The 13,646-nt window shown below is 50.7% G+C and overlaps 1 protein-coding gene across 9 annotated transcripts in view; it reads right to left on the bottom strand.

The window, feature by feature from the left end:
* Positions 1 to 13,646, bottom strand: part of LOC144608165 (polyhomeotic-like protein 2) — a 176,006-nt gene that overhangs the window by 85,365 nt on the left and 76,995 nt on the right. For 6 of the 9 annotated variants that reach the window (XM_078425620.1, XM_078425623.1, XM_078425624.1 and 3 more), the window contains one exon: positions 13,245 to 13,413. In XM_078425620.1, the coding sequence (XP_078281746.1) occupies positions 13,245 to 13,349 (105 nt within the window). In that variant the 5' untranslated portion in view covers positions 13,350 to 13,413. Of the gene's footprint in view, positions 1 to 3,732; positions 4,004 to 13,244; positions 13,414 to 13,646 lie in introns of those variants that run through there. The other 3 variants (XM_078425627.1, XM_078425628.1, XM_078425629.1) reach the window with 3 other exon arrangements.

Raw genomic sequence — 13,646 nt, 5'->3', positions numbered from 1 at the left:
TCCATGCACCCACCACCCTCTGTTTAAAAAAACTTTCCCTGCACATCTCTTTTAAACTTTGTTCCTATCACCTTAGCGCTATGTCCTCTAGTCTTTGATATTTCTACCCAGACATTTCCATCCGACTGTCTACCCTATTGATGCCTCTCGTAATTTTATATACTTGTATCAAGTCTCTCCTCGACCGCCGGCACAAACAATCCAAGTTTGTCCAAACTCTCATAGCTAATATCCCCATATCCAAGCAACACCCTGGTAAACCTTGTGGAAAAAAACCTGCAGGTTTAAATTGAAGGTAGACGCAAAATGCTGGAGCAATGCAGCGGGTCAGCAGCATCTCGGGAGAGAAGGAACGTCACCCATTCCTTCTCTCCAGAGATGCTGCCTGACCCGTTGAGTTACTCCTGCATTTTATGTCTACCATGGTAAACCTCTTCTGCACTCCCTCCAAAGCCTCCACGTCTTCCTGTAATGGGGTGACCAGAACTGTACACAATATTCCAAAGCTGTAACATGACCTCCTGACTCTTGTATACAATGCCCCAATCAATGATCACACCACACACCTTCTTTATCACTCTATCTTTGTGTGTTGTTGCAGATTGTGGAGACCGGATGCTTTCCCAAGAACACAGGCATGGGGGGGTGGGGGGTGACAATGCCAGGCAGTGGGGGCACTCAAGTCAAAGCCTCAGTACACTTGGTCAGTATCACCGTCTATTCCCCAGACCCAGGGGCGGTCCAAAATTGATCAGCACCTGTGACTGGTAGGAGTTGGACCTGGGGGCTAGAGTCAACCGCAGGAAAAGCAAGATCGTGCTCTTCAGGAACTAGCCTGAACCTTCCTCCACCATCCGGTCAGACTTCATGAAGGTGCTGGGGCTCCCGACTGGAAGGAAGGGGAAATTGGCGGAGTGGACTGCCATGGTGCATCGGAGATTCGGAATGTGGGAGCGGCGCCCCCTTTGGACGGCGAGCAGGAACTGGGTGCGAAGTGCTCTGGGTGTTGCTGGGCATGTGTGGCCCACACCGTAATCCATCTGGAGATCCAGTCAATGGGGGACAGCGTTCCTAATGTTCCCCTCAGCCTAGCCACCACCTTTTTGAGCAGCTAGGTCTAACTATGTGAAGAGCAGGAGTAGACAGGCAATGGGTCACAGCACACCGACGTTCAGGCGTTCTCTGGCATCGCGAAGAATAGGCTGGGTCTCATTGCTGCGTCGTAGTCTTCTAATCAGCTGGACTACGACTTGTCCTACAAGGAAAGGTTCGTTCAGAAAAACACTGTTGACCACAGGTCCAGAGAGCGTGGTCAGCACAGGATGTCCTGCTGGGATCAGACATGATGGATTCCGTGGGGTGCATGGCCTGCAGTGACAAGGCCCTTCCATGACGGATCCTCCCTGCACAGCCAGAGTCAGGCACGAGGTGTGCATGAGATGACCGTCCACCTCCTTGTGGATAGCGCGGCTGTCTAGGAAACTATGCAAGGGTCCAGACGAGGTTCCTCACGAGCAGCCTTGTAACAGAGGGCCCCGGACATTTCCAGGGACGCACATCACTCCCGCTGAATGATCAACAACTCGGTGAATAAAATACTCTGGTCTCTACTCTGGAAACCCATGGGCCAACCACTGCCTGCAAGATGACTGGGACATTCCAGAGGGCAGAGGTAGCGCTGAGCGATGCACTGAAGCTCAATGCAGCCATCGTACATCGTCTAGGCCCCACTAAGCCAGTGGATCCAGTGCAACAGCCTCACACTTCACAGTGGCATTGTTTGCAGAGGGAATGTGAATGGCGCTGTCACATTGTAAGGGGAATGTGCCGAATTGATGGTACAATGAATGCAGAAAAAGCCGAGTTCATTAACTGTGTGCATTATTCTGAATACAGTATATTTTGAATTAACGTCACTCACACAGACACTCAAAGGGAACCTCACACACCCACAAACACTTACACATACACCCACGGACAGCCAGACACCCACACAGATTCCACACACAGGCACAGAGGCATCACAGACCTTTAGACAACCACACACACACACACATCATAATAATCATAATCATACTTTATTAGTCAAGTATGTTTTGCAACATACGAGGAATTTGATGCCCATTTATAAACAGAGATGAGGAAAAACTTTTTTAGTCAGAGAGTTGTGAATCTGTGGAATTCTCTGCCTCAGAGGGCAGTGGAGGCCAATTCTCTGAATACATTCAAGAGAGAGCTAGATAGAGCTCTTAAGGATAGCGGAGTCAGGGGGTATGGGGAGAAAGCAGGAACGGGGTACTGATTGAGAATGATCAGCCATGATCACATTGAATGGCGGTGCTGGCTCGAAGGGCCGAATGGCCTACTCCTGCACCTATTGTCTATTGTCATATCCACCCACAAAAAGCCAGCCCCCATACGGACATAAAGATAGAATGTAGAGGCAGTACCCTCCCCACACACACACTTGCAGGCATCACAAGCACCCATGCCCACAAATACCCATACGCACACACATACAAACATGCACCCACGCAGACACGCATCAACATACATACATACATACATACATACAAACACACACACACACAAAGGCACCCAGGACCACAGACAATAGACAATAGACAATAGGTGCAGGAGTAGGCCATTCAGCCCTTCGAGCCAGCACCGCCATTCAATGCGATCATGGCTGATCATTCTCAATCAGTACCCCGTTCCTGTCTTCTCCCCATACCCCCTCACTCCGCTATCCTTAAGAGCTCTATCCAGCTCTTTCTTGAAAGACACACCGGGGCAATGCATTGTTCTGCGGTCTGTTGGAATTACACCCGCGTCTGCCCGCTGACCAAGGTGCAGCAGGCCCAGCTCACGGTGTGTGTGTGTGTGTGTGTGTGTGGGTGTGTGTGTGTGTGTGGGTGTGTGGGTGTGTGTGTGTGTGGGTGTGTGTGTGTGGGTGTGTGTGTGTGTGTGTGTGTGGGTGTGTGTGTGTGTGTGTGTGTGTGTGTGTGTGGGTGTGTGTGTGTGGGTGTGTGTGTGTGGGTGTGTGGGTGTGTGTGTGTGTGTGTGTGGGTGTGTGTGTGTGTGTGTGTGTGTGTGTGTGTGTGTGGGTGTGTGTGTGTGTGTGTGTGTGTGTGTGTGTGTGTGTGTGGGTGTGTGTGTGTGTGTGTGGGTGTGTGTGTGTGGGTGGGTGTGTGTGTGTGTGTGTGGGTGGGTGTGTGAAACACCAGACAAAGGCTTGTGAACACCGCACACTCGGGCTTCCCCCACCGACAGCAGCAGCAGACGCAGACCAACCACACTGCGAATAGGCGCACAGGCTCCCCATAAACAACACTGTCTCTGCACAAAACTACCAGTGTACAATAAGTAGAGGGGGGGGGGGGGAGCCGTTGTTGTTGTTGTTGTTGTTGTTGCTCCTAGCTGCCTCAGAGCAAACACAGCGACCCATATAGTTGTCACCCCCCTCCCTCTTACAGTGCAGGTGAAGCCAGTCACAAGATTAATAAACAAGAGAGCACAAGCGGCTAGCTGTTGGTTTACAAGGACGGCTGTGCTGTGCTACTTACAACGTGCAAGATCCGACAACTCACTGAGTGAGTGAGGGAGGGAGGGAGGGAGGGAGGACGTTGTGTGGGAAGGAACTAACTAACCCGAAGATAGTAACTGAGCGGGACAGGTGGTGATGATGATGGTGATGGGTGTATCGGGCCTTCTGCGGTGGAACTCACTCACTCACTCACAGTCGCTGTTCCAGTCCCGGGATACTTTCCTCTCAAGCGGTCGCTGGCTTCACGGAGACGGCGAGGCCACGAAGCAAAGGCCGGCGGCGCTCGACGAGGAGGAACCTCTTGCTTCCCATCGCTATTACCAAAGGGGAGAGAAGCGGAAAACAAACTCCCCTAAAACCGCCCCCACCCTATCGACCAACACACACACGATGCAAATCCCCGCTGCCGCAAAGACAAGGACCTTTTCTTTTTTTTTTTTTCCTTTTGTGTGGTGTGTGTGTGTGTGTGGGTGTGGGTGGGAAAGGCTGTCAGGCCGCATAGGCCCCGGGCCGTATCTAGGCAACCGCCCCCCTCCCCCCCCCCCCCCGGGGGGTTCCGTCTCCAGGGGGGGGGGGGGGGGCGACCTGCGGCCTGCGGCCTCCTCGAAGAGAAGCCTCGGGGAGGAGGTTGTCAACACTGGACCGCTGGAGGGGGAGAGACACACACAGAGAGAGAGAGAGAGAGAGAGGCCTTCGATGGAAAACCTGCTCACAATATTGAGGTACTTAATCACAGCAAGAGTTAGGCCAAGTTAAAACAAAAAGGCCAAGCATTCAGCCAGGCAGGGGGGTCACAGATGGTAACCACAGTTACTGGCTCACACCATCCATTACTTCACCTCACGTCCGAGCTGATGAATGGCCAACTCATTTCAAAAAGTCAGTGTCCTCAGCTCTCTTTTGTTTAGTCTTTTCCGTCCCCGTCCCCGTCCCCCCCACTTCCACTCTGGCTCTGAGGGGAGAAATGCCTCTCCGGATTTCTCTTTTTCTTTTTCACAAAAGTAAGTTTATTTGCAGGTACGAAACGGAAAAGAAAAATGAGAGTGAAAACACTGCTCTACCAAGACAGGCACGGAAAATGCTGGAGGGCAGCGTCTCTGGAGAAAAGGAATAGGTGACGTCTCGGGGTCGGTCGAGACCCTGCTTCAGACTTTGTTTTAAACTTTCAGGTTTAAACCAGCATCTGCGGTTCCTTCCTGCACATTCTAAGAAGACACCTTTAAGTATCAACTCAATACGTTGTTACGTTCATCCGAGAAGTGCTTAAGCCCCAGCAGTCCCACAAAGTGCCAGTGTGGACACCGCGTACTCCCTCTCCAGGGACACCTGGACACGGACACGACACCGGACGAGATAACAGTATAACAGAACTTTATTGTCATTCGGTATAAATACCGAACGAAATTTCAGCAGTCACAAGACACAGCAAAAAAGAAAAGAACACAGGACACACGACCCCCAACATCCATCACAGTGACTCCAAACACCCCCTCACTGTGACGGAAGGCAACAAAACTTCCACTCTCCTCCCCCCCCCACGCCCACGGACAGGCAGCTCGACCCCTACCGAGGCAACCGACACGCACAGCCCCCGCAAGGGGATGGAAGGCCCCGCAGCCGAGCCGCACCGGGCACTGAAACGTCCCGCGGCCGAGCCGCGCCGGCGATGTTAAGTCCAGCGGCCGAGCCGCGCCGGGCGATGGAAGGCACCGCGGCCGCTGCTAAGTCCCGCGGCCGAGCCTCACCGGGCACTGAAACGTCCAGTCGGCCCGGTGGACCCCTCCGCTGCCCGCTACCATGTCCCACGAATGGCGAGCTAGGCCAGGCCCAGCAGCAAACTGACCCAGATATCCCCAACCAATCAAGTGGGGCTGAAGTTTAACAAGAATTTGAGGAGCAGCTCCTTCAAATATTCAAAGAGGGGCTGCAACCTGGCACATTCCATGTACACGTGGTATACGGACAACTCCTGGTCGCAGAAGAGGCAGGAGGCACTGCATTCCTTCAGATGGGACACAGGCCAGAGACATCAACGAACCTTTCAGCGCAGGAAGCAAGTCGCAGAACAAAGATCAACCATTTCTTGCACACTGGGGCAGCCTCAGACTCTTGGCGATTCTGCCTCACTTTCTGAAGTTCATCAGGAACATTTCCACGGCAACAGAGGACAAACCTCAGTGGGAAATGTTTAGTTTATTATTGTCATGTGTATTGAGGTGTGTTCAGGAGGAGTGTAGGAAAATAACTGCAGATACTGGTACAAATCGAAGGTATCACAAAATGCTGGAGTAACTCAGGCCAGGCAGCATCTAGGAGAGAGCGAATGGGTGGCGTTTCGGGTCGAGACCCTTCTTCAGTCAGAAGAAGGGTCTCGACCCGAAACATCACCCATTTTCCCTCTCTCCTGGATGCTACCTGACCTGCTGAGTTACTCCAGCATTTTGTAATACCTTGAGGTGTGTTCAGATTCCAGGACTGATGGACTGGACCCCCACAAACATCTCCATCCTCTCACACCTGACAGAGACTCAGCCCCATTGCCCAAGGTCCTGATTTCTCTGGCACTCTGGGCTTTCATTTCCCTTGTCCAGGTCTTCAGTGGGATTCACTCTAATTCCCCACAACTGGTTCTTTCGTTTGATCAACAAACATCCATAACAGCTTGCACGAACACGTACCCACATCCATTGTTGGAAAAGAAAGGCAGGGAGAGAAAGAGAGGGAGGGAGCCAAAGAGAGAGCAAAAGAGAGAGAGAGAGAGAGAGAGAGAGAGAGAGAGAGAGAGAGGGAGGGGTGCAAAGAGAGGGAAAGGTGCAGAGAGGAAGCAAGAGATAAAAAGCGAGAAAGAAAGCTGTAAAGAGAAAGAATGAGGTGGGCACTGAGAGAAAGAGAGAGGGCGAAGGAGATAGAGATGCGCGGTGAGAAAGCGCGAGAAAGACAGCTGTAGAGGAATGGGATGTGCAGAGATAGAGGAGAGAAACAGAAGGGTACAGAGAAATAGAGAGATGCACAGAGAAAGTGGGGAGGTGCAGAAAGAGAGGAGTAGAGAAAGGTGCAGATAGGGAAACTCTGACAGCCAGGTGTGGCGAGCTCGTGCCGGGGTCTGGGGGGCTTGTGCCGGGGTTAGACAATAGGTGCAGGAGTAGGCCATTCTGCTCTCCCATTCAATGTGGGTACGGCTGATCATTCACAATGAGTACCCCGTTCCTGCCTTCTCCCCATACCCCCTGACTCCGCTATCTTTAAGAGCTCTATCTAGCTAGGGTTTGGGGATGTTGGTGGGGTAGCGACCTGTGCCAGCTGCAGCGGGCGAGTCCCTGGAGGGCAGCAGGCAGCGAGCGTCACCCCAGGACCGGGGTCATCTTTGATTTGACCTCAGTGCCACGGTCAAGTGACCCCACCAGCATGGAGTGGCGTGGGTTCTGCTGGACTCCACTGTCTGGCGTCACGTCAGAGGGAGACTGGCACGAACGCCTCTGGGCTAGTGCAGGACGAGGATGTAATTCAAACTCAAACCCTGCCCAGCGGCTCCATCCCTGCTCCCAACTCAAACCAATACTACCAGGGGTCTGGGCCCGCAGCCCGACTCTGAACTCATGGGTCCAGTCTGCTAACCGAGAACATCTCGCTTCTTTGGTAATTAAAGTTGGATTTCTATTAGCCTGCTCATACTAAAGAAGTTCAGCAAGTCTTCAATGACTTTAACTAACTTCTCCAGATGGCATCAGAGAAAGAATTCTGTTGGGTTGTATCACAGCTTGATTTGGGAAGCGCTCTGCCCAAGACCGCAATAAATTGTAGAAAGTTGTGGATGTAGTCCAGTCCATCACACAGACCAGACTCCCCACCATTGATTCCACTTAGACCATACTGCCTCGGGAAGGTAGTCAACATAATAAAGGGCCATTTCACCCCCATCATTCCCTCTACTCCCCTCTCTTGTCGGGGAGAGATTACAAAGGTTTGAAAGCACCTCCCACCAGATTCAGGAACAGCCTCTTACCTGCTGTTGTGAGACTACTGAACGGATCTCTCATTAACCAAGGATATGATACGATAGAGCTTTATCCCAGAAGGGATATCGTTAATAAAGGATGAATTTTTAATCTCCCAATCAACCTTGTTACAGCCCTTGCACTTTTCCTCTACCTTAATTTAGTTTTAGAGATACAGTGATCCTCGTACACTAACACTATCCTACACACACTGGGGACAATTTACAATTATACCAAGCCAATTAACCTACAAACTAATACGTCTTTGAGTGTGGGAGGAAACCGAAGATCTCGGAGAAAACCCACAAAGGTCACAGAGAGAACATACAAACTCCGTACAGACAAGCAGCCGTAGTCAGGATTGAACCTGGGTCTCTGGCACTGCAAGGCAGCAACTTTAGCTGTAACACTATATTCTACACTCTGCTTATTTTCTCTTTTGCAAAGCCTGATGTACTCATGTTTGGTATGATTTGATTGATTGAAACAGCATGGAAACAGATCCAAAACCCACCGAATCCACCCGCCGATCGGTCACGTGTTCACACCAGTTCTACGTTATCCCACTTTCGCATTAATTCCATACACACTAGGGGTAATTTACAAAGGCAAATTCACCTACAAAGCCACATGTCTTTGGGATGTGGGAGGAGACCCACGCGGTTATAGGGAGAACGTGTAAACTCCACACAGACAGCATGTGAAATCAGGATTGAACAAGAGTCTCGGGCGCTGAGAGGTAACAGGTCGACCAGCTGCGCCCGGAGAACAGCTTTCCACAGTCTCTACACGTGACGATAATACACCAAAATCAATATTCCATGCTTACACAGAAAATCTGAAAGCACAGCTAACGGAACCTCATGTAATCAATTAAACACTGACAACTCGCTGCAGAGACGGAAATGAACAGAAACAATGCTGACTTTGATCTCTAAAGGGAAGCAAATTAAATTTTAAAAGCAAATGAACAATTAAGTGGGTAGTTCAGCATTTCTGCAGGAAGTAGTCTCAGAAGGCCGTCACTGGGCTGCTACACACACCTCCTGGACTAATTTGGTGCCCGGCATTGTGGCAACACAGCCTGATGGGGTGAAGCTGGGCATCGGGGAACATTGCCCAGGATGGTGGGGCGACAGTCCGTCTGGGATTAGGGAACGCCATCCGGGGACACACTCCCCAGGATCGGGGACAAGTGGACCAGGGAGTTACGGAGGGAACGGTCAATAGACAATAGACAATAGGTGCAGGAGTAGGCCATTCAGCCCTTCGAGCCAGCACCGCCATTCAATGCGATCATGGCTGATCACTATAAATCAGTACCCCGTTCCTGCCTTCTCCCCATACCCCCTCACTCCGCTATCCTTAAGAGCTCTATCCAGCTCTCTCTTGAAAGCATCCAACGAACTGGCCTCCACTGCCTTCTGAGGCAGAGAATTCCACACCTTCACCACCCTCTGACTGAAAAAGTTCTTCCTCATCTCCGTTCTAAATGGCCTACCCCTTATTCTCAAACTGTGGCCCCTTGTTCTGGACTCCCCCAACATTGGGAACATGTTATCTGCCTCTAATGTGTCCAATCCCCTAATTATCTTATATGTTTCAATAAGATCCCCCCTCATCCTTCTAAATTCCAGTGTATACAAGCCCAATCGCTCCAGCCTTTCAACATACGACAGTCCCGCCATTCCGGGAATTAATCTAGTGAACCTACGCTGCACGCCCTCCATAGCAAGAATATCCTTCCTCAAATTTGGAGACCAAAACTGCACACAGTACTCCAGATGCGGTCTCACCAGGGCCCGGTACAACTGGGAACGCAGAGAGGGGAGGGGATGGGAAGATATGGCCAGTGGTGGGGTCCTGTTGTAGGTGACGGAAATGTTGGTGGATGATATGTTGGATCCGCTGGCTGGTGGGGTGGAAGGTGAGAACGAGGGGGATTCTGTCCTTGTTGCGAGTGGGGGGAGGGGGAGCAAGAGTGGAGCTGCGGGATGTAGAAGAGACCCTAGTGAGAGCCTCATCTATAATGGAGGAGGGGAAGCCCCGTTTTCTGAAGAACGAGGACATCTCGGAAGCCCTAGTGTGAAACACCTCATCCCGGGCGCAGATGCGGCGTAGACGGAGGAATTGGGAGTAGGGGATAGACTTTTTGCAGGGGACCGGGTGGGAAGAAGTGTAGTCCAGATAGCTGTGCGAGTCGGTGGGTTTGTAGTAAATGTCCGTCACTAGTCTGTCTCCTGTGATGGAGATGGTGAGGTCCAGAAACGGGAGGGAGATGTCAGAGATAGTCCAGGTATTGTCAGAGATTGTTCGCAGTTTGTTGGGTGAAAACGAGAAGCTAGTGTGACTTGGGTGGGGGATGGATAGAGAGAGAGAGGGAATGCCGGGGCTACCTGAAGTGAGAGGAATATTCATACCACTGGGCTGTAAGCTGCCCAAGTGACATATGAGAAGCTGTGCATCCAATTTGTGTTTAGCCTCACTCTGACATTGGATGAGACCTAAGACAGAAAGGTCTGTGTGGGAATGGGAAGGAGAATTAAAGTGTTTAGCAACCGGGAGATCACGTAGGTTAAGGCGGACTGAGCGAAGGTGTTCAACGAAACGATCGCCCAGTGAATGGCCCTTTGTACTCTTCTCTCTCAGCCTTCCCCCCCCCTTCTCCATCAGTCTACAGAAGGGTCCTGACCCAAAATGTTGTCTGTTAATTCCCTTCCCAGATGCTGCCCAACCCACTGAATACCTCCAGCACTTTGTGTTTTGTTCGAGATTCCAGCATCTGCAGTCTCCGATGTCTGCAATTTAGTTTAGATTAGAGATACAGAGCGGAAACAGGCTTTTTGGCCCACCGAGTCCGCACTAACCAGTGATCCCGCATGCTGGCAGTATTCTAGTCACTAGGGACAACTTCCAAAATGTCACCAAGCCAATTAGCCGACAAACAATAGTCAATAGTCAATTTCTTTGTCACACACACATAAATGTGCAGTGAAATGAAAGATTACCCACAGTCCAACAATAAGACCAATAAAAATAAGCAATAAAAATATGCAATAACACACAATCATAAACGAACACCAAACAAAAAGAAACATCCATCACAGTGAGTCTCCTCCAGTCACCTCCTCACTGTGATGAAAGTGTCTTTGGAGTGTGGGAGAAAACTGGAGCTCCCAGAGAAAACCCAAACAGGACACGGGGAGGATGTACAAACTCCATACAGACAGCACCCGTGGTCAAGATCAAATTGATGGAGAAAGGGATCATGTGCTGGGGGATGAGAGTTGGGAGGATTCATCCCGCTGTGAAATGTCCTGGGATCTGGGCACCCCACTCACACACTGCAATCACACAGGCCAACGTTGCAACTGCTTAGGCAACGCCACCACCTGCTGGTGGAATGAGGCAGAGCAGCTGCTGGCTCCACTTCCATCTAAAGCCATTCCTCCCATCCATTTTATGTTAACCCCCCAGACAAGAACCCCATCAGTCTTGTGCGCCCTCTTTCCATTTGCCAGAATCTCTGCAACACCCTCCCTCTCACGGCCAACACCTTCCCTCTCACTCTGCCTTTATCTCTGTAACTGTAACCGGAATGCTGTAACAATGTACTTTGCTCTGGTATTTTTCTCTTTGCACCACCTGGTGTACTTGTGCAGAGTTTAAGGAGTAATGAAGAAGGGTCTCGACCCGAAACATCACCCATCGAAACATCTCTCCTGAGATGCTGCCTGATCTGCTGAGTTACTCCAGCATTGTGTGAATAAATACCATCGATCTGTACCAGCATCTGCAGTTATTTTCTTACACTACCTGCCGCTCCACTGCGATTTCTCCTCAAGGTATGTCCACTTTGAAGTAGTTCTCCTCCTCTCTTCGACGAGAGTTTAGCAACATGCCCTCTCGCTGCTCCCCCTCTGTGATTTCTCCTGCCCTCCTGTTCTACGACCACGGTTTGACCCAGACCCGCTACCACAGCCACATCTGCTTTCTTGGGGGAGTCTGAAGAAGGGTCTCGACCCGAAACATCACCCATTCCTTCTCTGCAGAGATGCTGCCTGACCTGCTGAGTTACTCCAGCATTATGTGAATAAATACCTTCGATTTGTACCAGCATCTGCAGTTATTTTCTTACACAGTTTAACTGTGCTAGTGTATTGTACGATCTGACTGTATAGCACTGTATCTCGATATACATGGTAATAATAAAGCAAATCAAACCAAACTCACTCACTCATGTACTCAGGGCAATTTACAGCACCATTTATGCCACCAACCAGCACATCATTGGGGTATGGGGAGAAAGTCACGAGATCAATAGTCAATAGTCGTTTATTTGTCACATACACATAAATGTGCAGTGAAATGAAACATTACCCACAGTTCAACAATAAGACCAATAAGAATAATCAATAAAAATGCAACACACATACAATCACAAACTAACACCAAACAAAAGAAACATCCATCACAGCGAGTCTCCTCCAGTCACCTCCTCACTGTGATGGAAGGCCAGAATGAAAGGCCAGAATCACAGGGAGAACGTGTAAACTCCACGCTTACAACACTGGAGGTCGGGATCAAAGCTGGGTCAGTGGGGTCGTGAGGCAGCAGCTCTCACCACTGTGATCACTCGCGCATAATGTCAGAGGAATTTCCCACTGATCCCCTTCCAACTCTCTCAGCCTGCCTTATCCCTGGAACGCCCTCCAGATCTCTGTCGTCCCCTCCAGTCTCTGCAAACCCTCCCTCAACCATTTATACCCTCCCAACCCACTCATTATGAGTTTGCATTTGGCCTCAATGTGTACGTTTGTGTGTAAGGGATGCAGGGGTTCAGAGCGATAGGGAGGAGTGTGAGGGCTAATAGAATCAGTGAGGGGTTTACAAGGATGATCCCAGGAATGAGCAGATTAATCTATGATGAGCATTTGTCGGCATTGGGCCTGTATTCGCTGGAGTTTAGAGGAATGAGGGGAGACCTCATTGAAAAATACAGAACAGTGAAAGGCTTGGACAGAGTGGATGTGGAGAGGACGTTTCCACTAGTGGGAAAGTCTAGGCTAGAGGTCATAGCCTCAGAATTAAAGGACGTTCTTTTAGGAAGGAGATGAGACATTTCTTTAGTCAGAGGGTGGTGAATCTGTGGAATTCTTTGCCACAGAAGGCTAAGGGAGGCCAAGTCAGTGGACATTTATTAAGGCAGAGATAGATAGATAGATTTTTGATTTGTGCAGGTGTCAGAGGTTATGGGGAGAAGGCATGAGAATGGGGTTGGGAGGGAGAGATGGATCAACCATGATTGAATGGCGGAGCAGACGATGGGCCGAATGGCCTAATTCTATTCCTATACCTTATGACAAAGATAGGCGAGGGTGTGAGAGCTGAGGGAGATTACAGAGACTGAGAAGGATGTAGGGGCCTTAAAGGATTACAGAGTCAGAGAGGTGTGCAGGAGCTGGAGGGCATTGGAGATAGGCTCAGGGGCGGGGAGGGGTACTAGGGTTGGAGGAGATTATAGAGCTCAGGATGTATAAAGACCTTTGTCTCCAATACTGATAGAGGCCACCAGCTGCTTCATTGGTGCTCCTCTCCTTCTGTCCCATGGCGATTCCCCCATTCCCCCGACCTCCCCCCCCCCCCCCCACCACAGACTGGGAGGAGGGAGCATGGACCCCAGTCTCCACGCGCGGTGTTACCTGCACAGTCTGCCGGTCGGGGAGCCCGCTGTACACCGATATCTGCGGCACCGACTGCCGGGAAGCGCCGCTGCTGCTGCTGCTGGTGATCTGATCGCTCTCCATCCTGGCAAGGAGATGGTGGCCGGATCGCCACTGGCCACTCCCTCTCTCCGTCTACACCTCACACCTGGAACAACAGCAATGGAGCAAAACGTTGAGAGTTCTCTCACCCTCTGGACAATAGACAATAGGTGCAGGAGGAGGCCATTTGGCCCTTCGAGCCAGCACCGCCATTCACTGTGATCATGGCTGTATATATATGATATGATATGATGATATGGCTGACGCCGCGCCATCACAAGCCGTGGAGCTGTACAGCCCTTTCCACCCGCCTTGTCCACACTGACAACATTCACATCC

The sequence above is a fragment of the Rhinoraja longicauda genome, chromosome 30, assembly GCF_053455715.1.
Source record: "Rhinoraja longicauda isolate Sanriku21f chromosome 30, sRhiLon1.1, whole genome shotgun sequence".
In the NCBI taxonomy this organism is placed as follows: Eukaryota; Metazoa; Chordata; class Chondrichthyes; order Rajiformes; family Arhynchobatidae; genus Rhinoraja; species Rhinoraja longicauda.
Note: the sequence above shows the minus strand (reverse complement) of the source record. Positions and strands in the feature narration are given on the sequence as shown.